We start from the raw sequence: 17,251 nt of genomic DNA on the forward strand, positions 1-17,251 counted from the left end.
TGCGGGGGCTCACAAGGTCAAAGACAGGTGTGCGGAGGTGTGTACGTGAGCGGGGCAGGCTGGGGCTGAATCCGAGACAGCTTGCTTTGTCCACGGAGTGAGCAGCTGAGGACCGCTCTTTGGAAATGCGGTCCCGAGGTTGCCAAAATGCATGTGAATTTTCACGGGAGATCTCCTGTCTTCATTGTGGCCGGAAGTCCTTAAAAACTTTTTTTTCAACTATGAGAGCCAAAGAAAACCTGTCACAGGCCGTTACGTGGCCTATGCTCAGAACCAAGTTCTTCGACTTTGGCCCCCCGTCTTTCCTTGGTCTGTCCGTGTCACTGTCTGCACCCCTACACTCCACCTGCTCTCAGCTCCTGCTTCCTTCTCTTTAGAGACTCTCGTTGGCCTCCAGCTGTCAAAACTTAACTGTACTGGCTGGCATTCCCTTCCCTTCCCACCCCGTTTTGACTAGGGCTCTTAAGACTTGGACAAGCCTGAGGGTGGTTGTGGAGACGGGAAGAAATGGACAGGTTTGAGAGGTATTTAAAACTTGGAGTCAATAGCACAAGCTCCCAGGATTCTCAGTACAATCTACTACCTACTTCCTATCAAAAGCCTCGATACGATGTAGCATACAGTGCACATGAGTTTGCAAACCGGCTGCCTGATGCTCAAATTTGTTTTGTAAGTATTTTCTGTCTAGCCTGTATTAAAAAAAAAAAAAAGTTGCACTCTAAAAAACCGTGATCAAGTGATTGTATGTAAAACTCAGGCGGGGCACCTGGGTGGCTCAGTCAGTTAAGTGGCTCTTTGTTTCAGCTCAGGTCATGATCAAGGTGCCTGAGATCAAGCCCCCCATCGGGCTCCCTGCTGACAGTGCAGAACCTGCTTGGGATTCTCTCTTTCACTCTCTCTCTCTCTGCCCCTTCCATGCCCACACTCTTGCTCTCAAAATAAACAAACTTAAAAAAAAAAAAAATCAGGACTCCTGGCCAAAAAATTAGTGGTGACACATCCAGACCAAACTGCTGTGTGGCCACTACTGGCTAGAGTTGAGTGTTAGACGCTTTGTTTCAGATGCGGGGCAAGCTGTTTACGTCTGCACCTAGCCCTACTAACCAAAAAGAGGCTTCGGACACTTTAGAAATGAATTTAAAACGGGAATCAAATATTCCTGTTGTCCTGAAACTTCCCAGGTAAATAAAGAAAAACAAGGTATAGTTAGCAACAATATATATTGATCTCCCCTGACCCTCATCCCCAATGTTAGAGGGTTTTCTTGTATTAGGCTTACTTGTTCCTGTGCTCACAAGATTTTTTTAAGTCCTGGTCAGTTACATAATTCAATTTCTGGCACATGAGTGCGGTAAGCCTTCGTTGTTAACATTTCTAAATGGCCCAGCTACAGCTACCCTCCTGTGCTGTGTCTCCGTGGGCCTTCCAGACGCATCCGTTCGCCACCCCTCTCCAGCTCTGAGAAAGATGGAATCCGACGAACTACCTCCCGATCCCAGTTGGGTTTGGCCAATGGTGGGCACCAGCTGGGTTTTGGAGCAAGAACGAGGCCAACCGCCTAGTCTCCCGGCTCTGTCACTGCAGGGAGGTCGCAGGCTAGCTGTGTCCCACTTCAGAAGGCAGCCTTTCCCCGAGTTCCAGAGTGAAGGGCGTGGCTGCTCCCTCCTCTGGCCTCTGATGGTACACAACCCTCCTCGTGGTTACCCTCCACCCTGGGAATCTCGGCGAAAGTGTCCTCAAACTACGCAGTGTGTGCTTTTATCTCCTGCTACGGCCTGACTGACACACGTCTCTAGTCTTACCCCTCTAACTGAGCACTAACCACATGCATGCAAGAAAAAATATCCTTGTAAGAATCGTTTTCTAGAATCTGAATTATCACCGTTTGGGGACATTTTGCCCCAATTTAAAAGTCTGCCTTTGTGTCTTAAAGAATCTTAGAATGAACGTATTTTATCGTTAAGCCTGAATCGCGTCTAAATATTTAACCGACACCTGGCGTATCAACGTTTAGCCTTGAAGGTGAACAAGTGACAGCACCTCTGAAATTATGTATATCTAATCCTAGAAATAGCCTCATTTTTGTATTATGATCCTGCCCTTGGTATTTTGGTGTGTCAGTGCCATCTGCTGGTAAGTTAATAAAATTTAGGTCTTCCAAATCCAAAACGTGTATCTTGGGGGCGGTGGGGGGAGCAGCAAGGGATAAATGTACCGGTTAAGAAAAAAGCCTTATCTGTAACCACCTAGCTCCTGAACTTCCACACCATTGTCAGTATAAGCCCAATTAATTACAATGCTCTATCACAAAGTCTAAAACTTAAAAAAAAAAAAACAAAAAAAAACGCTAAATAGTCCTTCCTCCTGGTACATTTCTTGGTTTCTGAAACATTCTTCTGGCATTCTGTTCCATGTACGCGGCACAACATGCCCCAGCAGGTCTCCGCACCGTCTGGTTCTCTCACCAAGGTCTAGGACACCGACATATACATCACAGACACGTGAAATACGTTATGTCTAGATATGACATGTGCTACGTATATTTAAATGAAATATGTACATTCAGCAGAGGACAAAGTTTTGGTGGTGAAGTTAGTAGTCGGGCGCAGGACGGGATCTTTCTGTAGTCTTCGGCCACCTCCAAATACAAACTGGAAGAGACGTATGTAAACAATATGACCCAACGGCTGAACTTCCTTACAAATAAAAATTGCACCAAACATTCTAAATAATATAGAAACATGAAAGGTTGCTCAACCAATTTTAATAACATGACATAAAGCCCCTACACTTGATAGAATCGTTATGCAAAATACATAGATGAATACTGTCTTCTTTTAAAAATATAAAATAAATAAGCAAGACATGTGAAAATAGGCAAGTTTCCATTAAATAAATGAAAATTTTAAAAAAAGAAAATTTTGCTTTCCATATCATTTGAAGAAGGGAAATTATCATTTTAAACAATATTCAAGTTTATTAAACAAATTAAAAAAAGTATTATAAAATGTTTAACTGTCATCAGCTTCGAGGTTTATGTTGCTCCCGAATTTTGCATATAACTGAACTTTCAAATCTGCTAACACCCGCTGAATTGATTCCACTCTGGCTTCTAGGGCGTCAATTTCTTCTTGCAAATTTTTCTGGAAAAAATAAGTTGTTTAAATTAATTCTATTCAACGGATGGTTTCTGAGCGTCTGTAGACGAAATAACATAGGGGAAGATTTCTAGGTCAAAAACTTTCTAAACTTGGATAGGCAGCTAAGTGACACTGATAATTAAATCTAAACCAAAAGTCTGAATGCAGCTATTTTTAATTCATGATTTATATTTGCTTATTATAGAATACATCAAGCCTGTTTCCTCAGTTTTTGCTGATTTAAAACACAAAATGGATAAAAGAAAATTAATTCCTAAATTGTCATATCCTAATAAAGGAAGAGCCTCTATTACAAACACTTCTGGTAAACAGTTTATCAAAGGCCTCGCTTCTGACCCAGCCTCTTCCAACGTCCCCCCCAAATAACTACGAAACGAGAAGAAATGACAGAAATTCACACTACCACCAGTAATTTAGAAGAACAACTTATAGTCAAAAGCTGGCAGAAATTTTCACTAACTGCAAGGCTCCTGGAGCTAGACTTTGAGAGACAGCAGTAGTGGGTGCCTCATTCATGAAACAGATCAGCACCGCCCACATGAAATGCATGGAATATGAGAAGTTCCTTCCTGGCCAGGATCAAAAAAAAGGAGTTCTCCTTAAACATGACCAAGAAACTCTGTCAGTACTGGGCATTCTTCCCTTGTTCCCCTGCACTATTTCAATGTTATTCTTTTAGAAATCTGGCCAATGAATCTCAAAGTATGGCCCCTGGATCACTTGGAAACTTGTTGGAAACAAATTCCAGGGCCGCGCTCCAGGCCTCCTGATCGAGAGATTCTTGGGATTTCGGTGACTGAAATTGTCCACAAGCCCTCTGGGTGACCCCGATGCCTGCTACAAGTCTGAGAACCACGGCGGTAAGAAAGAGAAAGAAGATGTACAGCTATTAGAAAGGAGATAAAACTCCTCTACCCAGAAAACCTAGTTCATGAATGAAATTGTAACATGCAAGGCAATTATTTTAAAATCGCAGACCCTACCACATTATCGCACATTTCTTAACCCCCCCCCCCCCCCCCCCCCCCCCCCGCGAAAGGCTCCCCTTTGCCTTGGGCCGGGGGAGCAGAAACCAGTCCCCGGGCCAGATCTAGCCTGACGCTCGTTGGCACAGCTTTACTGGAGCACCGTCATGGGCGTGCACGGACACTCCCTGCTCCCGTGGCAGCTGCGACAGGGCCCAGGTGGCCCACAAAGCCTCAGATACCTGCTGCCTGGCCCCGCACAGGATGTTCGCTGACCCCTGCTGAAATAAAGTCAATTCATTCAACTTGACAGACAGAGTTCTTCAAGACGTGGCCATGATTTCAGATGTTCCCAAATCTCCAGCAAATTAAACTCTTACTTGTATTTTTGTGCCGTGATCGTTTTAGGACCATCCACACACGACCACCCCGCATCCGTCTGGAACATCCCGTCCTCCTTTCCAGAGAATACCCACTTACTGTCGAGTTGCTTCACCCCTTTGCCAGGGACCCCCTCCTGGCCCTGATGCCCACGCCAGACCCGGTCCTCCGGCCGCCTCTCTCCCCACACGGCCTCCCGCTCGTTAGTAGTTTGACTTGTTGAACTTCCTCTTTCCATTTACACTACACACTCTGTGCAGGCAGGAACCAGGCGTGTCTCGTGGTTTCCCTGTCCTCCCTCCCCCCCCCGCCCCCCAAAAGCCCATGCCCTGCTCCATGGCAGAACCCGGTAGAGGGTAAGCAATCCACAAATACTTCTGGAATGAACGCATGAATGAACGAATGAATGTATGAATGACCAAATAAAGGTTCACTACCTGCGGGGAGAGGGAGGACAGTATGTTCAGAGCAGTGGACACAAACGATAAACTATCTTGAAATACATCCAGCAAGACTATTTCAGGGTGATTAACAAGGAACAGAATTATAAAATTTTACTACGAAAGAGAAGATTTAAACCCGAGACACCAATGTTTCTGCGTGGAAGATTCTGGAGTAAAAGGGTTAGTTCTTCCCACAGGTTTATTAAATGTGGGTTTAATTCAGGAGAAGTTTTGCTTTCTATGACATTTGAAGAAGGGGGACTAATATTTTAAATAATATCTGGACTGATTAAGCAAACTTCAGAAGAATTAGGAAATGTTTGATTTCTATCAGCTTCTCATATGCACAATGTGATTGTTCTTCTCATAGACGGGTGGAGGGCATGTGAACCGGAAACTAATTTCATACCATATCTCAAATGCCTTAAGTGTCAATAAATCCATACTCTGACTCAGTAATGACATGCGTCTGATCATTTCCTTAAAAGAATTTCCTAAATGTGAAAAAACCTCAAGTGTAAGAATGCTCATTATAACATGACTGTGGGAACATACTGGAAACAAGTGGACAGTGTCCACCAGCATGATGTTAAACAGTCATCAAAAATGTTGTTTTTAAAGCATGTGTGCTTGGCCCAGAGCAGGCCCCCGATGACTTTCTGCTGGACAAAGGAACGTTAAATAGAACCGGATTTAGAACTGGGCAAATGTGAAGCAAACCTACCCAGAGAAAAGAGAAGGTGAGAACATGAAAGAACTATATGAAAATGTTAATTAAGGATGATTATCTCAGGGAAATGGGATTCCGGGTGATTGCTGCTGTCTCCCTTATCATGTTCTACAGTTTCCACACAGTTGGTTAGAGCACGGGTTCTGCAGTCAAAAGGCCACTCCCTCCGTGTCCCCCTGAATGAGTCCATGACCTTCCCCAGCCTCTACCCCTCAATTCTAAATTGGGATGCGTGGTCCCTATTTCTCAGACCCCTTGTTAGCATTGAACGCAATCATGCCTGCCAGGCTTTTGGAGCATGCCCGGGACGCTGGAAGAACCCCCGGAGCGTCACCTCGCAGCTGCCGTTCCCCGACACCTGGAATTAACGTGGTCCTTATAGCAACACACACCCTGACTTAAGAGCCAGACTCCCTCGCCCAGGGAGAGACTTCAACATACCTTCGCTTCTTCTAACATTTCCTGTGTTTCTTCTTGAGAATGGCTAATGAAAACATCACCAATTTGATAGGGTATCATTAAGCAATCATCATCCGCAAGCATGATGTCCTCACAGGCATCTTCTAAATTTTGGAGTTGTTTCTATACACACAAAAGGAAACAGCCATGAAAAGCGCACTCAAACTTCCCCGATAGAAGCTGAAACGGCCCATTTTAATCTGGGGACACCAGCTCCGGGAGAGATCCTTTCACAAAGGTATTGTTACACGAACCGAAGACTTTCTTACAGTTTTAGATGGCGTTTCATAAGGAAGCAAGCGCTGAAAAGCGAACTCCCACACCGAGCTCTAGAGATTTCCAGAGCGGTGTTTCCAGAACACGCACCGGTGCTGGGCAGAGGGTACCCGTGGCCACTCAAAGTGTCTCCTACCCTAAGAGTTTCCACTTTGGGAATTCTGCCTCCCTCGGTAGAGTAAAAACGAAACAAACCTGCACTTCGCAGCCTTGCCTGATAATAGGATGAAAGCAGGTAATAACTCAAATTCCACCAGTCAACCCGAACTGGACTTGCGCGCGGAGGACCCCACAAGGAGAGGCTGGGCCCGGGCCTGTCGCGCAGGCGGGCAGGGACGGGGGTGGCAGCCCAGTGATCTGCCGGGCAGCTTCCCCTGGGGAGGGAGGCGGCTGGCTCCGGGATCGCCGCAAACAACAGTGATTCCATCACCGGCCGCGTTCTCGGAGACGCCGTTCCCGGACCTGCTCCTGGAGCCCCGGCCCCGGCTCATACCCTCAACGACCTCTAAGTTCTCACACGCCCCTCAAGCGAGGTCTTTCTTCTTAAACTAACTAGAGTGGATTGCGTCATCTGCGACACAGAGCCCAGAGAAATATAATCACATACTACCGAGTTCAGTTTTAAAAGCTGCAGTCTAAAGACCTTTTCCTGTCCTTAAATAAGATACGTTTCTTCACTACCTTCTTTACTTCTATTTCCTCCTTCAGCTCTGTGATTCTACTCGTATTCCGTGCAAATTTGTTTATCTTTTGTTGATCTTCAAAAGTAACGTTGACGTCTTCTGCAGCCTGAAAAAAAAAATGTTTAATTTTTTTGTAGAATTAATTTTAAGGGAGAAGATGTAGGTTGGCTTTTTATATTAACTCTGAAACAACTCAATAAACCATTTGCCCTCATACAGTCGAGAATCACAAGAGGTACAGAAAATCACAAACACAGGCGTTATACTTGTTTGCTCCACGAGCTCAAGATTTGTTCATACATCTGGGGCAACTGGTTGAGCGTCCGACTCTTGATTTTGGTTCAAGTCAAAAGCCCAGGGTTGTGGGATCGAGCCCCATGTTGGGCTCCATGCTAAACATGGAGCCTGCTTAAGATTCTCTCTCTCCTCCCCCTCTGCCCCTCTCGCACTCTCTCTCTCTCTGAATAAAAAAAAAGATTTGTTCATGCATCTATGATCTCTTCTGACATCCTACAGAATAATAACTAAGCTACAAAAACACTTCATATATAAACAACAATTAGGAGTAAGTCCTAAATCAAGTCAGCCAACTTTGGCCTGGAGCACAATTTCTCGAGTTAGAACATTTGTCATCAAGATAAACCAGAGAGCAAACATGATGTGGTTACGAACTCTGGCAAATGCCTCACACCAGTTTCTTCTCTCAGACTTGAAACCTGCCTAAGCTTCCTGAGGCTATCAGAAATCTGAGTCTCTGTTTAGCACAAATGACATACTGGCAAAAGGTTACTAGGCATCTCAGTGGCTATATTCCACACAGAGTAAAAATTATGTTTCTTTTTTTAAGTGTTTATTTATTTTGAAAGCCAGGGAGAGAGAGTGAGAGAGAGAGGGCGCGAGCATGTGTGCATGAAAAGGGGAGGGGCAGACAGAGAGGGAGAGAGAGAATCCCAAGCAGGTTCCACTGTCAGAGCAGAGCCACGTGTGAGGCTTGATCTCACAAACCATGTGATCATGACCTGATGAGAAATCAAGAGTCGGACACTTAACTGACTGCCACCCAGGTGCCCCCAAATTATGTTTCTTTTAATGCAAAAGCTTTTACATACCTTAATTAAGAATGAGGGGCACCCTGGGTGGCTCAGTCGGTTAAGTGTCTGACTCTTGATTTCAGCACAGGTCATGATCCTACTGGTTTGTGAGTTCCAGCCCCATATCAGGCTCTGCACTGACAGTGCAGAGGCTGCCTGGGATTCTCTCTCTCCTTCTCTCTCTGCCCCTCCCCTGCTTACGCACATGTGCGCACACGCACACACACACACACACACACACACACACACACACTATCTCTCTCAAAATAAATAAACATTTAAAAAAATGTTTTAAAAAGGGGGCACCTGGGTGGCTCAGTCAGTTAAGCATCCAACTTCGGCTCAGGTCATGATCTCACAGTTGGTGAGTTTGAACCCTACATTGGGCTCTGTGCTGACAGCTCAGAGCCTGGAGCCTGCTTCGGATTCTGTATCTCCTCTCTCTCTGCCCCTCCACACTCACGCTCTGCCTGTCTCCCTCTCTCAGAAATAAACATTAAAAATTTTTTTTTTAATTTTTAAAAGAGAATGAGGTGTAATGTACTATATATATAACATGATTAAAATCAAACGTTTAAAAATATTTAGTGATTGGGGCGCCCGGGTGGCGCAGTCGGTTAAGCGTCCGACTTCAGCCAGGTCACGATCTCGCGGTCCATGAGTTCGAGCCCCGCGTCAGGCTCTGGGCTGATGGCTCAGAGCCTGGAGCCTGTTTCCGATTCTGTGTCTCCCTCTCTCTCTGCCCCTCCCCCGTTCATGCTCTGTCTCTCTCTGTCCCAAAAATAAAATAAACGTTGAAAAAAAAAATTAAAAAAAAAATAAAAAAATATTTAGTGATTAAATTTGAAAACTAGAGTACTTAGATGACAATCTATAAAATCATAAAAACAATAGCTAACATTTATTGAGCTCTCACCGTGTGCCAAGAACTTTCTGAAGTTTATCATCACTGTTAATCCTCCAATAAATCTTAACAAGTAGGACCATCAGGAAGTAGCACTATTTTACAGATGGAGAAAGTGTGGCACAGAGAGGGAAGGTAATTTTCCCAAAGTCACACGGCCAGTAAGTGGTGGAACTGGATTTCAACCCAAGTAAGTTGACTCCGGGTCCAGACAGGTCCTCGAGCTCTCAGAAATTAAAGGGTGAAAATGTGTGTGGGCACGTGATCATGCACAGTTGGAAGAGGCAGCAAGAAGTCCTTGACTTTCATCAGATTCCCAAAGGAGGACCATACATTAAAAAAAAAAAAAAAAAAATTTTAAATACCACTCTCCTTAGAGTTTCCCCTCATTTATACAATAGGAATAAGAGCACTGGATTGCAAAGTAAATGAGGAGGGAGAGAGGGAAGGAGAGAGGGAGGGAGGGAGAGCGTGGGCCTTTCAGCGAGGATTATTTTTGCTCTTTGGTGAGGATTCACAACAACCACACCTCATCCTTTTACCTGGTTTCTCATGACCAGTCACATAAGAGGTGTATGCTTTTTTTGTTGTTTTTAATGTTTATTTATTAATTTTGAGAGAGAGAGAGAGGGAGAGAGAGACTGAGAGAGTGCAAGCGTGCAGAGGAGGCAGAGAAAGAGAGAATCCCCAGCAGGCTCCGTGCTATCAGTGCAGAGCCCAAGGTAGGGCTGCATCCCACAAGCTGTGAGATCACGACCTGAGATGAAGCGAAGAGTCAGACACCATCGACTGAGCCGCCCAGTGCCCCAAGGTGTGCACTTTGATTTCTCCAGAGGTAGAAAGTCAACCTGTTGTGTCAAGCAAGACTGGAGCTCAGTGGACAGAATGTCAAGGAAGAAGCCTAGAACTCAGCCCTTCCCCGTCCCGGGCTCTAACCACACCACGGTTTCACATGCATCAGGCTCAGCATCAGAGACCCAGAGGACATCTTGAACAAATCCTCTCCGTCACAATACATATAACTTTGAATATTCAACTTTGTGCATGATTTTTATGAATATGGAAATTGGGAAACGCGGGGCTACGCTACAGAAGCAAAGTCCATATTCAGATATCTTGGCATTCAAGTTATTTTGCCTACATGAGAACTACCAATTCCCAAAGCAAACAGGGCGCGGAGAATTCTAGAGAGTTCCTGCTTGCCCGCAGAGTTGAAACACTGAGCCCCTGAAAACGTGAATAAGTATTTATAGACACATTTGTCATCCTGAGGCTTTCATGGGGTAATTCCCGTGAAAGCAACTACCACAGGGCTGGCCTGACACACAACGGAGGCTAATAAATTGTTTCTGACTTTTTTTTTTTTCAACGTTTATTTATTTTTGGGACAGAGAGAGACAGAGCATGAACGGGGGAGGGGCAGAGAGAGAGGGAGACACAGAATCGGAAACAGGCTCCAGGCTCCGAGCCATCAGCCCAGAGCCTGATGCGGGGCTCGAACTCCCGCACCGCGAGATCGTGACCTGGCTGAAGTCGGACGCCTAACCGACTGCGCCACCCAGGCGCCCCAATTGTTTCTGGACTTAAATGTAAATCATGCTTGATCAGACTCACATACATGTAGTTTCTGAAGAGTTGTGGAGGAATTTGGCTGTTTTTCCAAAGCAGGCGTTTCCTATTGTGGTCTCACCACACAGTAGCCCCCAGAATGTACTTGGGGCCTAGAGTCCATTTCCTTAACGGTGGTTTTTTTCACCGGCGTTAAGGGCTACAGGTGGTGAGTGAGGCAGCGTGAGGTCGGTGTGTAAACTGAATGCCACCCAGTAGAGTTCTGTTTACAGCAAAAAGTGAGAAGTCAGCACCTTCCATGACTAATAGCAGTGGCTTCTGTTTTCATCTCACTGTTCTAGAACACTCCTACACTGCTTGAAGCTTCATTGTGGCAGGGAGGGGCGAATTCTTCACTGGAGATCCCCAGACACCAGGAAGTCCATTTACCCCCTGAAATTGTATGCAGCGTGGCACATACTGGATGCACATTCCTCTGGGACTTCGCAGCTTTCCTCAGATCCTCAAAGGGATTCACATCCCCAAAGGTCAGGGACTTCTGCTTTAAGAGAAGCCAGATGTACTCACTGCTGCTCACAAAGTCACGAGAACCCAAAGAGGAAGGAGTTATGCTTTATTTGAGGTGGCACAGAGTGGTGGTAACAATGGATTTAAATCCACAGAGATAGTAACAATGGATTCAAATCCAAGCAAGCAGGAACTTGGACAAATGAGTCAATTTTTTGTAGCCATCTCAGGGTTGTTATCTATAAAATGGGGAAGTTGGTTCCTACCTCGCATGAGTGATAAAATGAGCAACTAGCACAGGGCCTGTGGACAGAATCACCTTTCAACAAAAGATAGCTAAGTGCTCTGTTTCCTGAATAATGCTTACCAAAAAATCATTACAGAGGAAAAAGACACAAGGATCTAGAAGAAACTCCTGCTACTCCAGGGAGAAATAGGACTCCTCAAGATGAAAAGTGGAAATTAAAATTCCCTAGACCCTCTTCTTGAGAATCAGCATCTTGTGGGATTATGTGAGGCAAGTGAACCACACTCAGTCTCGCCCCACACCGAGTTTGGCTATTACCAGCAGAATGTACACTGACAGGTGAGTCCATCGGTATTCAAAAACCTAGAAGGCAATTCTGGCCGATTTCAGTCTGCCTTTATTTTTGTTTTGTAAAGGTGTCTACCAAGTCCCCAAGACAGTTTCGCTTCCTATTTTTATTCACTTTTCATGCTTACAGTCATCTATCTAACAGCTATGTGGTAAATGTTTCCTACATGCCGGGCATAGTGAAGAGAGCCACCATAGTCCTACCCTCCTGAACACCTACCTGCAAGCTTACATTCTCGCGAAGGAGGTGGGCAAAAAGCAAGGTGAACAAGGTAATGCTAGATGATAATGACACATGTGACGGGGAAAGTAAACCAGCTCAGGGGTTGGAAGTGTTGGGGGCTAAGGAGTGAAGGGGGCTTCTTTAGGTAGGGAGGTCAAAGATGGCCTCTCCAGGGAGGGGCCATCTGTACTCCGGATCAGAGACAGAAATCGAACACACTCAGTTCCCAGCTGATGGCCAGGAACCAGGTCTTGGAAAGCAGACCTTTGGAGAGGGGAGGATTGAATCACCTCACCTAAACATTTTCACCAGAAAAGCCTTGACCCGTTGGGATGTAAACGTAAATGTCAAGCACTCCAATTTTTTTTTTTTTAACGTTTTTATTTATTTTTGGGACAGAGAGAGACAGAGCATGAACGGGGGAGGGGCAGAGAGAGAGGGAGACACAGAATCGGAAACAGGCTCCAGGCTCCGAGCCATCAGCCCAGAGCCTGACGCGGGGCTCGAACCCACGGACTGCGAGATCGTGACCTGTCTGAAGTCGGACGCTTAACCGACTGCGCCACCCAGGCGCCCCAACAAGCACTCCAAATTGTGAGCAGTTGTTATTAAGTTCAAAGGACAGTCCCTATGATATTTCACACTCACTCACTGGCAGGCCTGTTTGATCCCAGGGTGGGCAGAGGGCCACACTGCACACGCAGGTCACCGACCAGAGTGCCCCCAGCACTGGAAAACACCTGCGGGAGGCTGCTGCATCTATCAGGCCAGTGTTACTAAGACAAAGAAAATCCTTCACGTCCTGGCCACCCCTCCACCCCTGGATATGTTCATTTACCATCTTGGCTCGACCTCCCCCAATTCTCTATTGCTCTAGCCACTCTTTCTTTCTTTCTTTTTTCAAGTGTATTTATTTTTGAGAGGGAGGAGGGAGAAGCAGAGAGAGAGAGAGAGGGAGAGAATCCCAAGCAGGCTCCGCACTGTCAGTGCAGAACCCAACGAGGGACTGGAACCCACGAACCGTGAGGTCGCGACCTGAGCCGAAATCGAGAGTTCGGACACTGAACCAACTGAGCCGCCCAGGTCTCCCTGGCCACCCTCTCTCTAAACACACTCGGGGTCTCTGCAAGTGATGCTCTCCCTCCACAACGCCTCATCCCTTTCCAACTCTCCCTTCCCCTCCTATGTCATCGCCTAGACCACACTTTCTCACAAAAGCCTTCTCTGCTCACAAAACAGACTCCCTCCAGCACTCATGTCACAAGTCCTTTCTCTCATGGGTCTTAGCAGAGTTGGAAATTTTACAGTTTTCCGGAGGACTACTGAGTAATGCCTGCCCCTCCCCCAGAACAGAAGTTCTACAAGGGCTATGAGGATAAGGGGATAAAAACATCACTGCTGGGGCGCCTGGGTGGCGCAGTCGGTTAAGCGTCCGACTTCAGCCAGGTCACGATCTCACGGTCCGTGAGGTCCGTGAGTTCGAGCCCCGCGTCGGGCTCTGGGCTGATGGCTCAGAGCCTGGAGCCTGTTTCCGATTCTGTGTCTCCCTCTCTCTCTGCCCCTCCCCCGTTCATGCTCTGTCTCTCTCTGTCCCAAAAATAAATAAACGTTGAAAAAAAATTAAAAAAAAAAAAAAAATCACTGCTATCGCTGCTTATCACCTCCAACTGAAACTGTGACACATTACATGCTCAGAAAGTTTGCTGAATGCATGAAAATGTGCTGGTAATCAAAACTTTTGCCGAGTCCAAGGTTGAAATCGTTTTTCTACGTTTACTTCATCTCCCCGGGCTTCAGTTACCACTTCTGTCAAGTGGGGGAGGGGAGAGCCTACAACTAGTATCTCCTATGGAATTAAAGATCATACCTCACAAAGCGCCCAATTTACTTACTTATTTTTTTAACGTTTATTTACGAACGAGAGACAGAGCGTGAATGGGGGAGGGCCAGAAGAGAGGGAGACACAGAGTCCAAAGCAGGCTCCAGGCTCCGAGCTGCCAGCACAGAGCCCGTCGCGGGACTCGAACCCATGAACCTGAGCAGAAGTCAGATGCTTAACCAACTGAACCATCCAGGTGCCCCGACAAAGCGCCCAACTTAAATACAAAACAGGGGTGGAGTAAATCTTCCAAAGTTTCAGACTCCCCAGAGTCACCATGACCCTGAACCGTACTCTGGTAGTAGTCAATAAGAATTTGTGGGCGGCAGGCCAATAGAGTGCACAACTCATCCTGGTGTGCCTGGGGCGGTCCTGGTTTTAGCACCCCACAACAGAAGCAACTGGCTCAGACTATGCATATTGCTGAGTAGGAGAGCCAAGGAATTTGAAGTTGAATGACGCCAGCAAATCCCTTTAGCCGGGGGAACTCATCAGACACCACAGAGGTTAAAAACGCTCTAGAATCACAATGGTTGTGCTCATTTAAATCCTACCTTTGCCTCTATGCTTCAGTTGCCTCATCCGTAAAATAAGAAGCAAAACAGTCTCTCTCTAAAAAGCGTGTTAAGGTTAAAATAACGTATACAACTCGCTTAGAGCTGTGCCTAGCACACAATAAAAAGTGAAGCCTCAGTAACGATCAGATGTTATTATGTCCTTGCCCTTCCCCGTTTCATTTGTCTTCTATCTAGATACTTTCAAGCATCTGGGTAGACTCGGTGAGTTACAAGCTGTGAACAGGAATTCAGTGTGCTTAGTAGAATAAAAGGTGGGCTTTGGGAAAAACAGAATAAAGACTGGGTTTGCACTCCAGCTCCGCTTATTAGCTGAGTCATTTTGAGGCCACTAACGTCTGTTATGTTTCTCCATCTGTAAAATGGGAGGAAACCGTCTTTGCTAAGTTGCTGGGAGGACCAGAGATAATAAACAGACGGCTTCTGGGCCCTGGCCTATCGTCTATCCTCCATACATAGAGTTTTAGTCTGGAAGCACAGAGACATCGAGTGTGGATGCGGGCGGCTCAGGGCTACACACAGGGACTCTGGGGTCAAATTGCCTGGGGATGCAGGGTCCTGATCCGCTCCTTACAGCTGCGTGACCTTGGGCAGGTGACTCCACCTCTCTGGGCCTCGGCTTCCTTCCGCGCAAAGGACGGTACCAGCAGCACCCACGCTTGTGGGCTTGCGAGGGCTAAATGTGACAACCCAGGTAAAATGCCCAGCGGTGACGGCCAACCGCAGTCAATGGGACCTCCGGCTTCTCACCCCCGCAAGAACAAGGCGTGGGCCGCCGGGTCCACAGGCTCTCCACGGCCGTCCCCAGCACCGCGAGAGGCGACCCAGAGCTCCCCGAGGGTCCCGGCGCGGCTGCCCCGCCTCGGCCGGCCGGGGGGCCCGGGAAGACGCCCAGGGCGCCGGGCGCGGGGAGGCCTCGCCGCGGGGCCGCTCTCAGGGCCGGTGGGCTCGGCCTCGGGCCCCACGCCGGGCCTCAGAGCTGCACACCCCAGGCAGCCCGCGCCCGGCCCCCGGAGGCCGACCTCCGCCTGCCGCCCGAGCATCCCGCACCCCGAGCGCCCCACTCACCGCCTTCTTCATGGTGGCCGCCATCTTGGGACTGGACTACGACGCGCGGTGGGGAGGGCCGCAAGGGCGCGCCTCGGCCCGGGGCCGCTTCCAGCTCCCTGTCGGCCCAGAGCGCCCCCAAAATACAACACTGTCCCCACATTCCCTCCTACCGCATCACCGACCCGTGATTCCTAACGTCTGGGACTCAGGGAGGTAATGTATCCTGGAAGGACTTGGTACATGCCAATTAAAGGCACAGGCAACGCCCTGTCGGCCGACAGAAACTAGGGGGTGTGGCGAACGGCCCCAGCGTTCCGCGGCGGGCGGTAGGGGGCGCCCCGCGCAGCGGGGCGGGGCCGGACGGGGCTGGGGGCGGAGCCGGGGCGGGGCCACGAGTGGACCAAAGGGAAGTTCTCTTTCATCCATCCCACAAACCTTGTAAGAAACCGGCATGCGTTAAACAGAGCTAAGAACGAATGACCTTGGTCTGGAATGTGAGACGTTCGTGCCCTGGTGTAAAGGAGGAGATACTACTATTAATTTATTAAACACTTACTGCGCAATTACTGTGTAGCCTGACGCTTGTGCCTCCAAATGTTTTTCTTTTTCTGTGTGTGTGAGGATTCCTTTACACCTAAAAATTATTGAAGACCCCAAAGATTTTCTGTGTGTGTAGGTTATTTTCATCGATATTCACCATATTTGAAATTAAAACAGAATTTTAAAACATTTATTAATTCACTTAATAAAGAAACTCATTCTATATTAATATAAATAACATTTTAAGTTACACAAAATCACTGGAAACTGGCATGGGCTTCTGAAAACAAGTGAGAAAAAAGGATGTAAGCATGCTTGGTCAGCAGCCGATAGTGTTTTCTACCTGGGGCTCTGGGTGGTGGGGTGCTCCCCAAGCCAGAGTCTCATGGCCTGGGAGGGTGTCATTTGATCTGGGCAACCGCTTGGACAGTGGCTGACCCCTGGCAACCATGGTACTGGCTCTGTCCGGCTCAGAAGCCCTCCGCCTCACTCTGCATTTCACGGTCTCCATTCCCCTTCTCTCCCAGCCCTGGCAACCTTCAAGCAGATCTCTTTCCCAGCAGGAGAACCAGTTCTATAAATATAAATGGGGACTTTCAAGTCTTCTGCTAAGCCTCCTCTCCTTTCCTTAAATTTGAGCATTTCCAACCTCTGCTTCTGGTTCTTTCTCTAGCAGGGGCCTGTCCCCACCTGTTTGGACCAGCAAAAGAAAGAAGCTTGTGGTGCAAATGGAAACAATTGCAGGTCAGGAAGGAAAATCACCAGTCACCACTTGAAAATACTATCCCCACTAAGGGTGACTGAACATATTCCCTTACACTAAGATGAAGACTTAGTGTCATCCACTGACAGGATCCATGTTTTTGTTTTTTGGTTTGGGTTTTTTTTGACCCACGCAGTATTCTTATTTAATTGAACCGACATATGAAACTTACGAAATTGCACTCAACAGTATCAGATTTTTTATTTTGCTTGAGCTTGTAAAATCAGTGTCCCTGTGACCTTGAATCTACATTCCTGCATAGCAGCCAGCTGCTGCTGGTGATAATCAGGTAAGGCCTGTTTAGCTAACAGGCCCTCTCCAGGGCCCTGGCAGATCCCCACCTGCCCCATCCTTGTGCCTAACTGTCAGACCCTCCAGGTATATGTACTTGTCACTGGTCAGGCTTCTGTTCCAGCAGATCTAAATGAGAATGTTTGTGTGTGCATCTGTTTGTTCG

The 17,251-nt window shown here is 47.2% G+C and overlaps 1 protein-coding gene across 1 annotated transcript; it reads right to left on the reverse strand.

The window, feature by feature from the left end:
- Positions 1-2,744: 2,744 nt before the first annotated feature.
- PFDN4 (prefoldin subunit 4) lies at positions 2,745-15,745 on the reverse strand. The gene is made up of 4 exons (XM_011280754.4): positions 15,510-15,745; positions 7,097-7,204; positions 6,122-6,262; positions 2,745-3,143 (listed from the first exon to the last, which is right to left on the reverse strand). Exons 1-4 carry the CDS (start codon positions 15,531-15,533, stop codon positions 3,012-3,014), a joined length of 405 nt encoding a protein of 134 aa, XP_011279056.1. The 5' UTR covers positions 15,534-15,745; the 3' UTR covers positions 2,745-3,011.
- Positions 15,746-17,251: the final 1,506 nt, after the last annotated feature.

This window comes from Felis catus, chromosome A3 (genome assembly GCF_018350175.1).
Source record: "Felis catus isolate Fca126 chromosome A3, F.catus_Fca126_mat1.0, whole genome shotgun sequence".
Classification (NCBI taxonomy): domain Eukaryota; kingdom Metazoa; phylum Chordata; class Mammalia; order Carnivora; family Felidae; genus Felis; species Felis catus.